We start from the raw sequence: 14,553 nt of genomic DNA on the forward strand, positions 1-14,553 counted from the left end.
ATGTATGCACGTACACAAGCTATAGCTACAGGTCAAAACGAAATGGGGATTTCTTTTTTCTTTTTTGGCAGTGAAAACAGGTTTCAGACGGCGAGCTCTTAGTAAACCGCTAGGCCCCGTCTGGAATCTTGAATTGAATTATGTTCTAATAATTATAATTATAATTTAGATGTAAATCTATTAAGCTAACATAATTATATACGGAATATATTTGTATACTGTTGTTAGTTATACGAGAGGGATATTTATGTGTTATATTTTTACCATAGAGGAGTGAGACAAAGAGTGTGCTATAAGTTACGAAATAGAAATATAATTTGCTGGTGTATATAAACAATTTCCATCTCCCATCCTATGAATTTATAATAGGCTTATATCTAAACTTTGGAAAGTGGTTGGAAAGCTATGGAATATTAAATTCTAAGCTAAATAGTCTAGTTTATTAAGTAGATTTTAATTCCTCCAAAATAAGAGGATCCAAACAGTCTCTAAATACAATTGGAGAAAGGGGGAAGAGCGGGTGATAGCTTGTCGGCGTTGGCGATCGACAAGGATCATGCCGAGTCAACACGAATATCTCCAAGAGGGGCACCGGGACCGGACGTTGACATGGATCGCCGCGGATTTTGGCATTGCGGCTACGATTTGGACGGGTGCGCCGTCGTGGTACCCGGGCACCCGCGCGGAACTGGTGCGCGCGCGTGCCGTGCTAGCCGCTGTAGCTCCTGCCTCTTGGCCTGGACGAGTCATCGTCTTTCATCTATCCTCTGAGGACCACCACCCTCTGAGTCCGAGCTTCTTCCTATGAGATGAGGAGGGCAGCATCAGCATGGGCCTGGAGCAGTACCGATCGATGACCACAGCGTGGCGTTCGGATCCACGGTGTAGCCGCGTGCTACCCCGAGGGGATTAGTGCTGCCATCCCCTCCGTCGCCGTCAGTTCAAACGTCGATTCACAGCGTTGCACATTGGTGCAATGGTACAAGCTTACGCAACAACTGACGCACGCGTGCAGCTGGAAGTAACGCGTCCTTGCCCTGTACAGTACAGTAGCACATACTGTTTCTGGTCAACCGGCTAGATAAGCTAGCACGGCGATTGATGTAACACGCAAACGGGGCTTGGCTGCCGTTAACGCGTGATAGCTGATGAGATAGTAGTTGATGACGCATGATTTGACTTTTAACCGGGCTCTGAAAAATCCAGCCACTCAAAAGCTCAGAACGTTTCATTGGGCCAAGGACACGCTTCACTGGGCTCCCCCACCCACCCCCACCAAAAAGGCCGAGGGCTAAGGAAGCCAGTAGCCACTCGTCAACCGGGTCTCAAAGTGGCCCGATAAAGGGCCCATAGGATTGACCAACAGTGCTCTGTCAGTCACTGCGATCAGACAATCGTAACGACTAGTCTACTACTTCTCGTCTTCTCCCTAGAAAGAAAGGCAAATGCCGAATGGTAACTACTAACACTGAGCCATAGCAATATAGCATGGATCCAAGATGGACAAAGCCAGGAGCATCTTTCTCAGCGTTCATGGGAGGAGAGAATCCGAAATGTGCTCTCCAGGTTCCGACAAACCCCGGCGGCGTCTTATGCTTGTCGTCCCGTCCCGTCCCCGTCCCTGCTTCCGCAACTCACTGACCAAACCCGTTCTATAATCCACAGCGCGCATCAGTTCAGAGGGTCGTTAAGAGGGAAACTTCCACAGGCTCCGCGCCAACTTGGCTGCGCCTGCGCTGCGCTGAATCGCGGATAGGCTAGCAATAGCCTCAGTTCCCTCACCGACTCACTGTAACTTTAGTTTTTAACAGCTCCTCTCCTCTGCTCCGAGCACAGGCTCTCCAGCTTGCTAGTTACTGTATTTTTATGGCTGCGTCTGAACTCTGAATCTGCAGTTAACTTACCTAGCCTTGCTGTGCATGTTACCTGCATGAAACTGCTGTCCCTCCAAACAGAAAAATGTTCAGTTTCAAATTTGGACAGTGGTAAAGTCTACTCAGGTTCCTCGGTGAAATGTCTCAGTTTTACAAGCAGGGTGTAGCTAGGTGAGTTCACTCTTCACTCCATCTCTACAGACTACAGCGGGGAGCTGCCTCCAATGAACCTGGTACTTCATCATTTCAAGGGGGCAAACATATCCATGGTCATGACAACCATGATGATGCCCCGCGTCCTGATCCGACGAGGAGGCGTCCGGGGACTATCCAGTATCCACTAGCCACCGTGATCGTCCTCATCGATCCGTGCTAGACCTTCGTGGGGCCAGGTCGAGCCCACGCACCGGGGCCAGGTGCTCACCTCTGGCCTGACGCGCGGATCGGAACGCCGTACGGTGGTGCCACTACTCGAACTCCAACAATGGAGAGCGAGCCTGCTCGCGTTGCATGCATGCATGCTTGTTTGGTCAAGTGTCCTTCTCGCACCAACCTGACCTCACCCACTCCATGCATGGGCGACATGGATGATAGATCTCCGCGCTGATTCTGACGCCATGCCCTCCTAGTAGTAGCTCTTTGCACGAACCATGGCAAGAACACGGACGCATGGAGGAGAGCTTGAAATTGCATTGAGCAAACGTGGCAATGCTAGCTGACAGAATCCACACACACAGCACGCGTTCAACGATCGAAAGAAACTGATCGACGAGCTATACCGTATCTTACATGGGAGACGCGAGTACGCGACACACTACGGGCGTAAAAGGCTACGTCGATCGATCAGGGGTCGTTGCCCAGGACGGCCTCCCAGACGTCCTCGAAGGCGGCGAGGATGGCCGGGTGGTGCCGCGGCGAGTTCAGGGACAGGTACCACACCAGAAGCTCGCTCAGCGCGTCGGCGCCGCGGAGGCGCCGCCCGGCCACCATCTCCACCATGGAGCTCCGGAAGTCGGCGTACGGGTTGTGCGACCGCTTCACCACCGCCGTGCTGCCCGCGGCCGCCACGGCGCCGTCCTTGCGGTCCACCAGCATCTTCTTCTCCTTGTCGGGCGTGAACGCGTCGGCGGGCCTGAGCGCGCGCCTCGGCGGCGCGCGGCGAGGCGGGTTCTTGTGCCGCCTCGGCCTGGCGCAAGGGCCGGTGGCGGTGTAGAAGTCCGCCGTGGAGTCGGAGGAGAAGCTGTGGGACGAGAAGAGCGTCGACCTCGTGTCGGTTGCCTGGCCCCTCTCCCCGTCGCTGCTGAACGGCGCCAGCTCGGCGTCGGTGTCGGTGGACGACGACCAGCTGTACAGCGGCGAGCGTGCCTTATCGCCATCGCGCTTCTTGCGCGCGCCGCTCTTCACGGCGCCGACGTCCCTCGCCGCCGGCATCGGCGAAGGCAGAACCGCCGCGCCGACCGAGCGCGCGGAGCAGTCGATGGAGATGTGAACAAGCGCCCGCGAGCTGCGGCGGCGGTGGCGGCGCTGGGACCTGCCGTCCATGGGCTTGGGCCGCTGCTCGTGCGCGCACCGAGGGGGAGGTAGTGGTTCCTGGCGCGAGGCCGCGGCGTTACTGGTGACGGTGGCCGCCGCGGCATTGGTGCTACTGGCGACGCCGACGAAGGCGGTGGCCGAGGTGGTGGCGCAGGACGAATGAAGGAGGATCTGCGCGAGCCGCTGCCTCAGCCGGCCGCCGACGCCCACGCCGTGGCGGCTCTTGTCCATGATCGGGCACTCGACAGTACAGGTGTGCGTGCGTGTGTCTGTGGTTTCGGCCTCCTCACGCTGCCGCGGCGAGGGGCTTAAAATAGCTAGTTGGGATGGGATCACGATAGTCTGGCCAGATAGATGGGCAGGACCAGCCGCATGTGTCGTAGTCACGCAGGGAATTCTCCACAAACATCGTTTTCTTCTGCGGTCCCAATTTTTGTTTTGCACAAACTTTAGAATAAACAACTCAATTCCTGCAGAAGTATGAAAATTCTACGAGCTTATTTAGACATTAAATTTGTAGGTTCATTAAAAACATCCAATCAGACAAGCATGTTCCACCTCGAAAAGAGAAGAGAAGATGAGAAGACATCGTGCAAAATTTTTAGTATATGTTTGTTTCAGCTTTGGATTTAGAAAAAGAGGATTGTAGACTGTGAGTTGTGAAAAGTTGTATTTTTTTAGAAAAAGGTGTAGATCTAAAAATTAATGACTGTCTGGCAACCAGAACCGTGCATGGATTATAATATTTTTCTATAACTTACATGTAATGTAAGGTTGTAAGATGGTAACGAATCATAGCGCTAGTGCTCTCTTCGTAATTCAACTTGAACTTAGCTCAAAATTGTATAAAATTAAAGCTCAACTTTTTTAAGACCCGATCTTTAAATTATCTAGGCTAAAATTTAAGATGCTTTACCACCCTACTTACATGTGGTGAAGATAGTCATGGCTGGCATCCATGACCTCTTCTCCTTACGGCTCGGCGATCCAAGCGCAAGGACGGATTACTCATGATCTCCTCCGTTCCTCTCCTATTTTCTCCTTTTGTATCATGGTGATCGCCGTGCTGGCGGGAGTGCACGGGCAAGCGAACGGGTACACATTATATTTGTTATGCCATGCCGAGTAAATATCTGTGGCACAATCTAGCTGAAGCTGGTGGAAAATAGTTCACTATATTATGCAGTCCTTATCTTGGCGTGGGAAAAGTCACCGTCGGAACCTAAAACAGACAGGCGGATAATAGTGCCCAATGCAATGTCATCAACCAGAAAACGAGAAATGATGATCACCGAGCAGGCTGTTGATTGGTACTGTACTTGCTTGGTCGCACTAGGGTCTGCACTACTGCAATGCTGCTGCATGCCGACTGCCGTGGCCACGCTCATATTCTCCGTGTTGCGCGGGTGCGCGCGTCACGCTGCTAGCTCCTTGCCGCTGCGGCTCGTGGTCGTGGCGTTCACCCCGCTGCCATGCCATCGGCCCGCGGGAATAATCAACAGGTCGCAGGCAGGCCCCGCGCGCCAACCGACGACAACGCCGGGGTGTTGGGGGTTCTGACCGCGCTAGCTCAGCGGCACCGCGCGTCGTGCGATCGGGCTCACGGTGGCGCTCGTGATCCCGCCGGCCGGCTGCTGCAGCTGCTAGCTCCTACCGGCCGCACGGCACTACGGCAGGCAGCGGGATGTGGGCGTGCTGCTGAGGGCGTCTCGCAACACCCAGATACCCTGGCTGATCCCCGAACGATATTGCCGTCATGTGGCTGCCTGCCCTGCCCCCCATGATTTGGTCCCTTGCTAGTTGCTGCCACCACTAGTAGATAGTCCAATCCCCACCGATGAAAGAGCGCATCAAAAGAGGAGGGCAGGGTAAGATTCAAGAGCAGCATGATTGTGAGAGGACTGAATCACTGAAGACGGAGTGCGAGACAAGGGAATCTCCAACGAGATACACAACCTCCAATCGATCGAGGTTAAGAAGAAGAAAAAAGGTCTCCGCTGCTATTTTGCTGTTACGCCTCGCACCAGCATGCTTGCGGTTCTGCAAGCAGCCAGCCCGGCGCGCATAAGCTTCGGAAGCATGCGCCGAACCGGTTGGTGAGCGTTGGGCGTTTGCGCAGCGCGGCATCGTCTCCGGCCAGCCTCGCTGGCTGCCTGGTTTAACTTCGAACGGTGGCTATTCCGTCGTCACGAGAGCACAGCGCGCCGGCATCTTTTATATATATATATGCATCTTCCCTCGGGCTCTGACCTGAACTTGTTTCCTACTCAGCAGGGGGAGATCACGTCAAACGCAAACGGCATTCGCCTACACCTACTGCTTGCTCCCCATGGTGGCGGCCCTCGCTTCGATTTCAAGCGAGGCCCGGTAGTTTCCAAGGAGCAGAGACAAGCACAACGGCCTGTTAGCATTGACACCCCCATCTCGAAGTTTGTAATCGCATGATCGGGCCGGGTTTTTTTTACAGTCCAAACGTTTGCAAGCTTCCAAACTCCGATACAACCGGAGGCAAACTATTGTAAGCACCATTAGCGCATAGTTTGGGCGAGTGGATCCGTAGCTAAAGCCAAAGGCTCGAAAACAAGGTCATGACTCATGAATGCAAAGGTACAGTGCGTACTTGGACACGTCACCTACCTATCAATCAGTGGCCAAGGACCAAGGACGATCCGGCTGACGCAGGCAGGCGTCATCTCGTTTCACGGGGGATCGTGTGCTAGTGCAAGCACGCTTTGTTCCTCGTCGCTTCGGATCGGTCGCAAGACACGGAGCCTGGCTCAGGCTCAGGCTGCCTGCCCCCGGGGTCCCGGCTGCCTACGGGAGAAGAATCCCAAAGCGCTGTCCCCTCTGGAACAGCACCCGTATTCGTACCAGCCTGAAGCCGAGCAGAAAGCCTGTCAGCACCGCCAGAGACATGCTGCTCTCTCCTCATGAGCGTTCGTGTGCAAGCCGGACGCCGTGGTACTGCACACTGTGCGCCCCGTGCCTCTCTGTTCGAGCGAGACGACGAGCTGGGCAGCCTGGGCTGCAGGCTGCTGCCGACGGTTCAGGGAGGCCGTGTCGCTGTGACAGGTTCAGAGAACAATCCCGGAACCGTCCTGGCTTCGGGCACGTAGGCCACGGCACAGGGCCATGCGAGCGTACGACGGGACCATGGCGTTTTTGGACGAGCGCGCCGCGTTCGTGACGATGCGCGCGCGGCCGTGCTCGATCGGCGTCGGCCTGGTAGCTGATGTGTGATCCGAGGACTGGTGCGGCGGATACCGCCCTCTTCGTCCGTGGTTTTCGCGACCAACCGGCCCGGGTGCCGGTCGGGGTGTCAGGCACTTGCCGTGATCCTGCTCCCCTGTGACTGAGGTATCCAGGGGCGCCGTTCAGTAAGCTGAGTTGTGATCTGTAAACTTGAAAAATCTGTGAGAACCGAGGGTGAACGAGCCGAGCCGCTTGTCAAAGCTCTGGTTTCAGAAGATCTTCAAACACGTAAATAGATGATCGATGCGATAAAAGCAAAGTACTTCATTGTTAGCACAAAACTGTGCCGAGATGATTCGACAGGGGCGGCAAAAAAAGAAAAAAGAAAAAGAAAAGGAGAGCAAGGTGCAACCAAATCAAAGTTCATGATTCCAGAGAGTTGTTAGAAACAACCAGAAACAGCCATATTCATTGATCAGTCTGTATCTTCGCCGATCACCATGCAGATTTACACAGGTTGGGGTACCACCAGAAAGGACAAAAGAAAAGTATAAAGAAGCTAAGAAAGAATACAGCTATGCTACGCTACGGCAAAAAAAATACTGCACCAGCCCCTCTTTCCTTGCAGCAGCATTTCGTATACCAAATCTCTTGTGGGAAAAATGACACCGGTCTTTCTGGCACAAAACTGTCCTACCATGGTCCAGAGTAAAAAGGGAACCATTCCCACACCTTCACCCTCCTATCGAACTGTATTCACACTCCACAAAGCCACCTCCTTTGAGATGAGATCAAAACGCAGTAGCCTTAAATCACCTTATTTACAGATAATCAGGCCAGCACTCTGGAAAGACAACTGAAAAACTGCTCCGTGACCACATCATTAGACACATAGTTACAGCGCACGGAACTGCTGTTTATCATCATGCCACTTCTTCACAGTGCCATCCAACTCTGGAAATGCAGCAAGAACAAGCAGCTCTAGGAGCTCGAATGCTAGCTGCTTCAAACAAATCGGGGACTGTATGGAAAAACCAAATATAAATGTAAGTCAGGGAGATAGCCGATGCTACTTTTCTTTTAGCTACTGTAGTTTCCTACTGTTTCCCAAATATACGTTGCTTAATACTACTTTCTACAGAATTAATTATGACCACTAACTGTTCATCTGTAGTTGCCGGGAAAATGTATATTCGTTTGTCAGGAAAACTGAAGCGATTTTAAAATAAATCTCCTCATGTCATTTCATCTGGTCATTTGCACTCAATATGAGTTCATTCCTCCAAGAATACTTACCTGAAGAAAGAAGTAGATATCCTGAGCACATTTTTCATAATCCTTTCGACCAACCAGACTCACTAGTGGAGATGGTGCTTTATCTGCACATACAAAACAGTAAGATGGTAAACAGATCAACAGAACTATGAAGATTGCATTGATTACATATCATTCAAGCAAAAAAATAGGCCCCATCAGGCGTGGACTGCATGTCAATTTTTCGTAATGAAACAGTTCAGGTGGGAAGCTTGCCCCCCTTTTTGTCGAAAAAACATTCAAGCAAAAAAGTCTATTAGAAAGGAAACATTATCTGAACACATAATGGAAGAAAAAAAAAAGAAGTACCGCATTCACCTATTATTAATTCACGGACAAAATTTGCACGATGAGCAGCTTCTAGCCGTTGTTCAGCACTTAGATAGTTGCCCATGCCATTGTTCTGAGTGCCAGGAGGTGGTGGTGATGTTTTTCTCTTTGGATGTTTTGTCATGAAAATCCCATCAGGCCAGAGAATCTGTATCCAGAGAAATAGAGAAAAACGCAGACTAAATTAGGGGGCAATCCTGCACAAAAGTCTGTTGGTAATGGGCAGCTGATGAGAAACTGCCTAACTGCACAAAGAATGTTTGTCCCTTTGTAAACTGTTGGATGTCTGAACCTTCTTTGCTAAAGATACAACCTGAGACTTACTTGTTCAACACGCTTAACAGCGAAAGCAATTATCCTTCCTTTCCTAAGTAACTGGATTTTGTCAACAAGCCAGTCATCAAAGGTGTCTCCCATTCCCAATTGTAGTAGTTGCTTTGCTACCCAAAATGCTTGACGCCTACAAAAGATCAGGAATTCAAAGTTGAATCTAAAAATGCAAACTGCCAGAGCTACAGTTGCAAAATGTTAGAAGACCATAATGATGGGTCATGGTGTAGGGTTATTTCACCTGATCCAACCTCCATCTTGGAGCTGGAAAACCACATCAACAAGATGAAACAAGGGGACACTAAGATTTGGTGCCACCCACTGCAATGACATATATTTGAAATAATTCGTCAGTAAGGATTCAAATAATATAACTAGAACAAATCTGGTATTAATAGCAACAAGTTCGCAGAAAATAATTAGAACCTACATCATTAGGAGATACAGAGAATCCATCAGACTCCAACATTTGAGATGTGTCACTGGTTTCGCTTGGACGCAGCTTCTTAGGATTTACTGAATCTATTGAAAACGAATAATCATTCTGCTCCGGGTCACTTCCAGAATTATCTTGATAAAGATTGGCAGTTGTGTCACAAGCACTATTTGTCATGTTGCCAGCACTATTTGCTAAGTTGTTTTCCACATTCCCTTTCCTAGATCTCAAACCATCACCGACAGTGAAGTCCAAATCCTTACGCACAGTATTGTCTTTATGTCCATGGAAAGATTGACCTTCAGAAATAAGATTTCCATTCAAAGCTCCAGAAGAATTCAATGCTTTTCTATTCTTCCCATTTGATCTTTCATCTAAACTAACTGCAGGATATCAGGAACAAAGCATTAAATTGTGGAAAAACACAATGATTTTACAGAGAACTAGTCATTCGACTCTAAGGGCCAACACACCTGACAACGTCTGGATAACTGAGAGCGAGTCTGTGAAAATATATGTCTGCAAAGAGACATTTACCAATTTATTAAATATCAGTTTAAGAAAACTAAGCTGAATAGAATTATATAAGGAAACTAACCTGTGAGTCCACACTGAGAAAATCCCAGACTTCTATGCAGCTTGAAACAATAGGAATTTGAAGAAGGCTCTGTATAATAACAAGTAGAGTTATGATTTTTTTTTCTCGAACGCAAGTAGAGTAATGATAGTGTGTCTTTTGTTAACTAAACTTCATGTGCAGGTTTCTTATCACAGATCATGAAGCACAGCAAACATGATCTAACAGAAAATGCTTACTTTAAGGTTAGAGTACCATACTGCAACAGAAAAACAAAGCCAAACAAAGAGAAGTGGAATCGCACTGATGCTTAAGCACAGCACACCCCTTTATATCCCTACACCAATACAAAGAAAATGCCTGTTTCTTGCATAGCTCCTGATGAAGCTATTCTTAATCTAGTTCTCAAATGTAGTAGGCTCAATAAATGAATTTTTGTTTAGAAATATCAGTGCTTAAAACTCAAGCTTTAGCAAAACTTGGAGAGAAATTGAAAATTAACTAGAGTCCCTTCAAGTAGCACAAGAAATACCTTCAGATATATGTCAAGCAGCTTGCATCTCTCTCGAACAACAGGAACCTCTAAACCTGATGAGAGAAAGTGTTTTGGAGGCAAATGAAGATTGTACTGGGCATACTCTTTCAGACGTCGATGCAGCTCTTCGAAATGACGAAACCTAATCAACAGCAACCACCGAGAGTAAGTCATGCACTTGGAAAGAAAACAAATAGCACATTTCAAAAATATCTACTGTGGCTCATTAAACAATAAAAACCAAAACACATCTACCTCCTCTTGATGGACCAACTATTCCCATTGGCATCAGTCACAGAAATAGAATATACGGCAAACATGCCAGACCCACTTTTCACAATGCTAGCTCCTACCACCTGAGTAAGGAAATCTGATAAGATCTGTGCCACCAGTAGTTATCAAGATCGAAGTAAGTTAAAGTGAAGATACGTTACCTCGCAACTTAACTTCAGATACGAATCTTGTAGTACATTGCCACTTGAAGAATAAGAAGAGTCAGTTGATCCCAAGGAAAAAGTTGAAGAATTTGCACTACTAAACATTCTACCCATACTTTCTGCCTCAGTATCCTCAACTAATTCATCTGTCTTTGAATCATTTGCAGATGCATTTAGTATGTCCAAATCATCCCCAACCGAGAAAGAGGATCTCTCTACTTCTTGCCAGATGGGAGGCTTTTGAGCATTTGACCTCGACCTTTTTCTTCCTGAAGAAGTTCTCGACATTTTCAGTTTTCCCACATGACTTCTATTCTTCTTTGCTCTATGGAAACCAGAAGACTCAAGTGGGTGATGTATATGTGATGAGGTAGCATTTCCTTTACTTTTGCTTTCCCATACTCGGGTAACAGGAGAATCAAGTCCAGTCACATTGGTGATTTCATCATCCTCAGTGGCATATGAACTCTCACTCTCTACTCCAAAGTCTTCTGGTCCAGCATGTTCTGCAATTTCTGCAGATAGGCTTTTCGGCATGTGGTTGGTGCCATTTGAATATGTAGGTGCAGTTGATTGTCTTATTAAGCGCTGGTCCTCAGATTGAGATATAAGTGCTTGCCTTTGAGAAATTGAAGTCCTGAAGGGAATCGACTGCTGTGCTGAAGAACTCAAGCCTAGAAAATCGGATCTAACATGTACTTTTGCATTATGTTTTGCATTTTCGAATTTGTAATTCTTTCCCTTTGTCCACATATTCTCAAGGTGCTCGGGTGCTAGAGCTTGATGTGTTCGCTGGGAGCTAATACCCCAGGGCTGTGCATGCTCTCTCCCACGACTATCAGGAGATGCTCTGTCGCTGCTTTTGGAATGTAAAGAGAAATCATTACCCGAAGCAATGAGGGATGTGGAAGGTAAACTTGTCGACTCAAGCGGATGCGAACTACCGATCAAAGAAGCATTAGTGGATTCTAGGTTTAGACTAGATGGATTTTTACTTCTGCTGGGTTGCATATCTGATGCTGTATTGGACTGACCCTGATGAAATGGAACAAGTTCAACACCAGGACTCGAGTGATCTATTAGTGCAGAAAATTCATCTATAGAGGGCATAGAAGGTTCCCTTTGCTTAACATTTGTAGCATCCTCCATTGATTCTTCAACTCCTTTCGCCAACTTGTTGGCGCGTGAAAGAGCCAACAATTCAATTCTTTCATTTATAAACCTGCAAAATTAACATTTCAATATGGTGTCAATAAAAAAAATATTGTATGGAGTAAGGCAGTGAGTTACTACCTTGGATTTGCTAAGTTCATGACAGGTCTCAAAACTGCACAAGCAAGAAGTTCTCGCGCTGTGCACCGGAAGAAAGTACATAGTAGATCTTGAGGCCTCACTATGATTGAGATCAACCCATCAGCAAGACTTTGTAATACCTAGTAGAAGAGAAAGGAAACAGATACCAGTAATATCAGATGAGCTTAGATGATTACAAAGATACACAGCCATTAGAGCAAGAAACATATTACCATGGTGATCAACTCACAAACAATCCTATATAGGTGTGCAGTGAAAGTGATATAAGGCGTGACTGAACAATGTAAAATGCAATATCTCATAAACTAATTACGTAACAAATTGCCATGAGTGCTTAATGTCTATATATTGGACATGTACTTACTTATGGAAATTTCATTCTACTCTTGCACAATATGATAGAATATATGTATTATCATTTATCAATGATGAAATGAAACATTTCGGAAAGAACCTAGTAGCCAATTAGCTAACAATGCCCTAGGCATTTAACGACTGTGTAATATGTGCTAAGTTCTACATGTATAACAAGTATTTGCTTATGTATATTCAGATCGGCTGAATCCAGAATTCTAGATGGAGTGGTACTGAAGTTGGGGTGATCTGGCCTTGTCTAGGGTCATGTTTTGCACACAGATTTATTGTAGAGGTAACTTCATAAGATATATATTGACCTAGCAGCATTCAACATACCAAATGCATGGATCCAACAACATGCTTATCTGGGTATAGTGGAAATACATATGAAATAAATTCCAGCAAAATTTGAAGTAAGAAATGCGTGGACCTTATGTCTTATGGTTCAAGAAAAAGAGAAAAATGGGAAGTGTTTATGGTAGTAATAAAACATAACCAAAAACACCAGGCAAAGTACTTCATTGAATTGCCACACTGAATGAGTTAGACAACAAAAGAACCTACTAAAAGCAAGAACTGAAAATTTCACCATCCACAAAGTCTTACCTTGTATTCGGCATTGGCTGAAAATAAAGCAGGATGCAACTTGTTTTCAGCTATAAGGGTCATTTTCAGTTCAGCATCACGACGCTCTGACGGTAGGTTCACAAACTTCTCTTTTCCAATCTTGGCTTGACAGAAATGATAACATTCCAAACTGTTGCAAATAAGATCAACCAGATCTCTGGAACAGGGAGAGAAGGTTTTAATGTAAGATATCCAATGTTCTGAAAACATTACATTGCATATGCATTTATTGGCTAAAAACAAAGATTTTTTGTACCTGGTTAGCAGACTGATAAGGTCAACATTTCTTGCCCGGACTGAAATCTCCCCCAGGACAGTATTAACTACTGCGATGAGTTCCTCTGGACCTTCCTTGTCAGGTGTTACACGGGAGTACCACAGATCCGTAACCCATTCTGTGACAAGGTGCCTTGAGAACTGTTCAAATGCAGCTTCAACTGGAGGTGAATTAACCTTGCTCCTCCAATCAGATTTTCTATCCTTTTCAGTCAGAAGGACTTTCTTTAACTCAGTGCTCTTGGTTTTTACAAGTGGACGACTGATGTCCTGATCTATGCTAGTTGTGCTCTTTCTACGGAGGTCATAGTCAAGTGATATGTAGCGAAATAAAATAATCAGAGCTGTGGCAAATGGCAGGTTAAACCATACTGACGAGCTCGTCACTGCAATGGTGGAAATCGATTATTCAGCAAAGCTATAATCAAGCGGAAACATTTTGTATGTCTGCAATACAAATTTGTCTAAAAAACATAGCCCTTCTATCACTTTAAGAAAACACATTTCAAATTTGTATGTGCCTCTTCAGGTCTTGCTAGCATATTTCCTAGGATCATCATGCATAAAGGCCGGAAAGTCTTGAATCTTGATCAATTAGTAATGCAAATTGATGATCTCAGAGTCCATGAGACCATGAGAGAAGGGAGTTGTCTAGAATGAGATGCAAGTACCATTAGTATTGTGCATTTCAGCAACAGAATCCATACTCTTATGAAAATAACTTGTACTGTATGCAAGAAATTAGTAACAGACTGCACTGGCAAAGCTTCTGAGCATACAAGTATCACTAAAATGTATCAATAAGTGCTCAATGCAGCAGACTAAACCATAACAGGAAGCCAGGAACAAACCAAGAACACAACTCCACGGATAAGTTAAAAGGTTTTTTAAAAATCGGTGTCTGGGAACGTTAAGTAACAAGAACACAAAGTACGATCCCCAATTCAAGCAATGAGCAACCAACATAAACCCTAATCACGGCACTACCGACCCAGAAATGCATCGACAGAATCGCCGACGCGCACCTATCCCACTGGGCAGCGAAGCCCGGAGCTGGTAGCTACAGGATTCGGATCTCGTGGAACTCACGGGACATGAGGAACGCGAGCCCGAAGGCGAAGACGAGGAGCAGGACGGCCCGCTTCTTCCCCTCCTCCGCGAGGTCCCGCAGTGTCTGCGCCCTCGGCGCGCCCGCGGCCGCGGCCGCCATCGCCATCGCCGGCGGCTCCTCCGCGCGGCGGCCTGCGGTCCGGCGGGGGAGGACGCGGGGGCGACGGGGGGATGGGGGCCGCCGGCCTGGCTCTGTTTGTTTCGGGGGAGACTGTACGGCCGGCCGATCAGGTGGTGGCGTTTTCGGGGACGTTTCGGGGTGCCCCGAAAGCATTTCCGTTCCTTGCCATTTTGGCATTATTTTTAACATT

The 14,553-nt window shown here is 47.4% G+C and overlaps 2 protein-coding genes across 2 annotated transcripts; both read right to left on the reverse strand.

The window, feature by feature from the left end:
• Window positions 1–2,582: 2,582 nt before the first annotated feature.
• LOC112887572 (transcription repressor OFP8-like) lies at window positions 2,583–3,665 on the reverse strand. Its single transcript, XM_025953768.1, has one exon. It carries the CDS (start codon window positions 3,636–3,638, stop codon window positions 2,718–2,720), a length of 921 nt encoding a protein of 306 aa, XP_025809553.1. The 5' UTR covers window positions 3,639–3,665; the 3' UTR covers window positions 2,583–2,717.
• A 3,373-nt stretch (window positions 3,666–7,038) lies between these two features.
• On the reverse strand, window positions 7,039–14,351 carry LOC112885000. Its single transcript, XM_025950663.1, has 15 exons — window positions 14,222–14,351; window positions 13,113–13,518; window positions 12,836–13,013; window positions 11,852–11,991; window positions 10,556–11,780; window positions 10,377–10,477; window positions 10,119–10,263; window positions 9,608–9,676; window positions 9,483–9,528; window positions 9,004–9,392; window positions 8,815–8,894; window positions 8,568–8,703; window positions 8,232–8,391; window positions 7,896–7,978; window positions 7,039–7,620 (listed from the first exon to the last, which is right to left on the reverse strand). The coding sequence occupies exons 1-15, from the start codon at window positions 14,346–14,348 to the stop codon at window positions 7,495–7,497; spliced, it is 3,411 nt and encodes a 1,136-aa protein (XP_025806448.1). The 5' UTR covers window positions 14,349–14,351; the 3' UTR covers window positions 7,039–7,494.
• Between the last annotated feature and the right edge of the window lie 202 nt (window positions 14,352–14,553).

Source organism: Panicum hallii, chromosome 3, assembly GCF_002211085.1.
Source record: "Panicum hallii strain FIL2 chromosome 3, PHallii_v3.1, whole genome shotgun sequence".
NCBI classification, from domain to species: Eukaryota; Viridiplantae; Streptophyta; class Magnoliopsida; order Poales; family Poaceae; genus Panicum; species Panicum hallii.

Excerpts from the sequence above, each read along its gene's own strand:
- LOC112885000 (XM_025950663.1), bottom strand. The coding sequence starts at position 14,348 with ATGGCGATGGCGGCCGCGGCCGCGGGCGCGCCGAGGGCGCAGACACTG. Across the intron at positions 9,529-9,607 it reads TTCTCAGTGTGGACTCACAG|ACATATATTTTCACAGACTC; the intron begins GTTAGTTTCCTT and ends GTCTCTTTGCAG. Across the intron at positions 8,895-9,003 it reads TCTCTGTATCTCCTAATGAT|TGGGTGGCACCAAATCTTAG; the intron begins GTAGGTTCTAAT and ends ATGTCATTGCAG.
- LOC112887572 (XM_025953768.1), bottom strand. The coding sequence starts at position 3,638 with ATGGACAAGAGCCGCCACGGCGTGGGCGTCGGCGGCCGGCTGAGGCAG.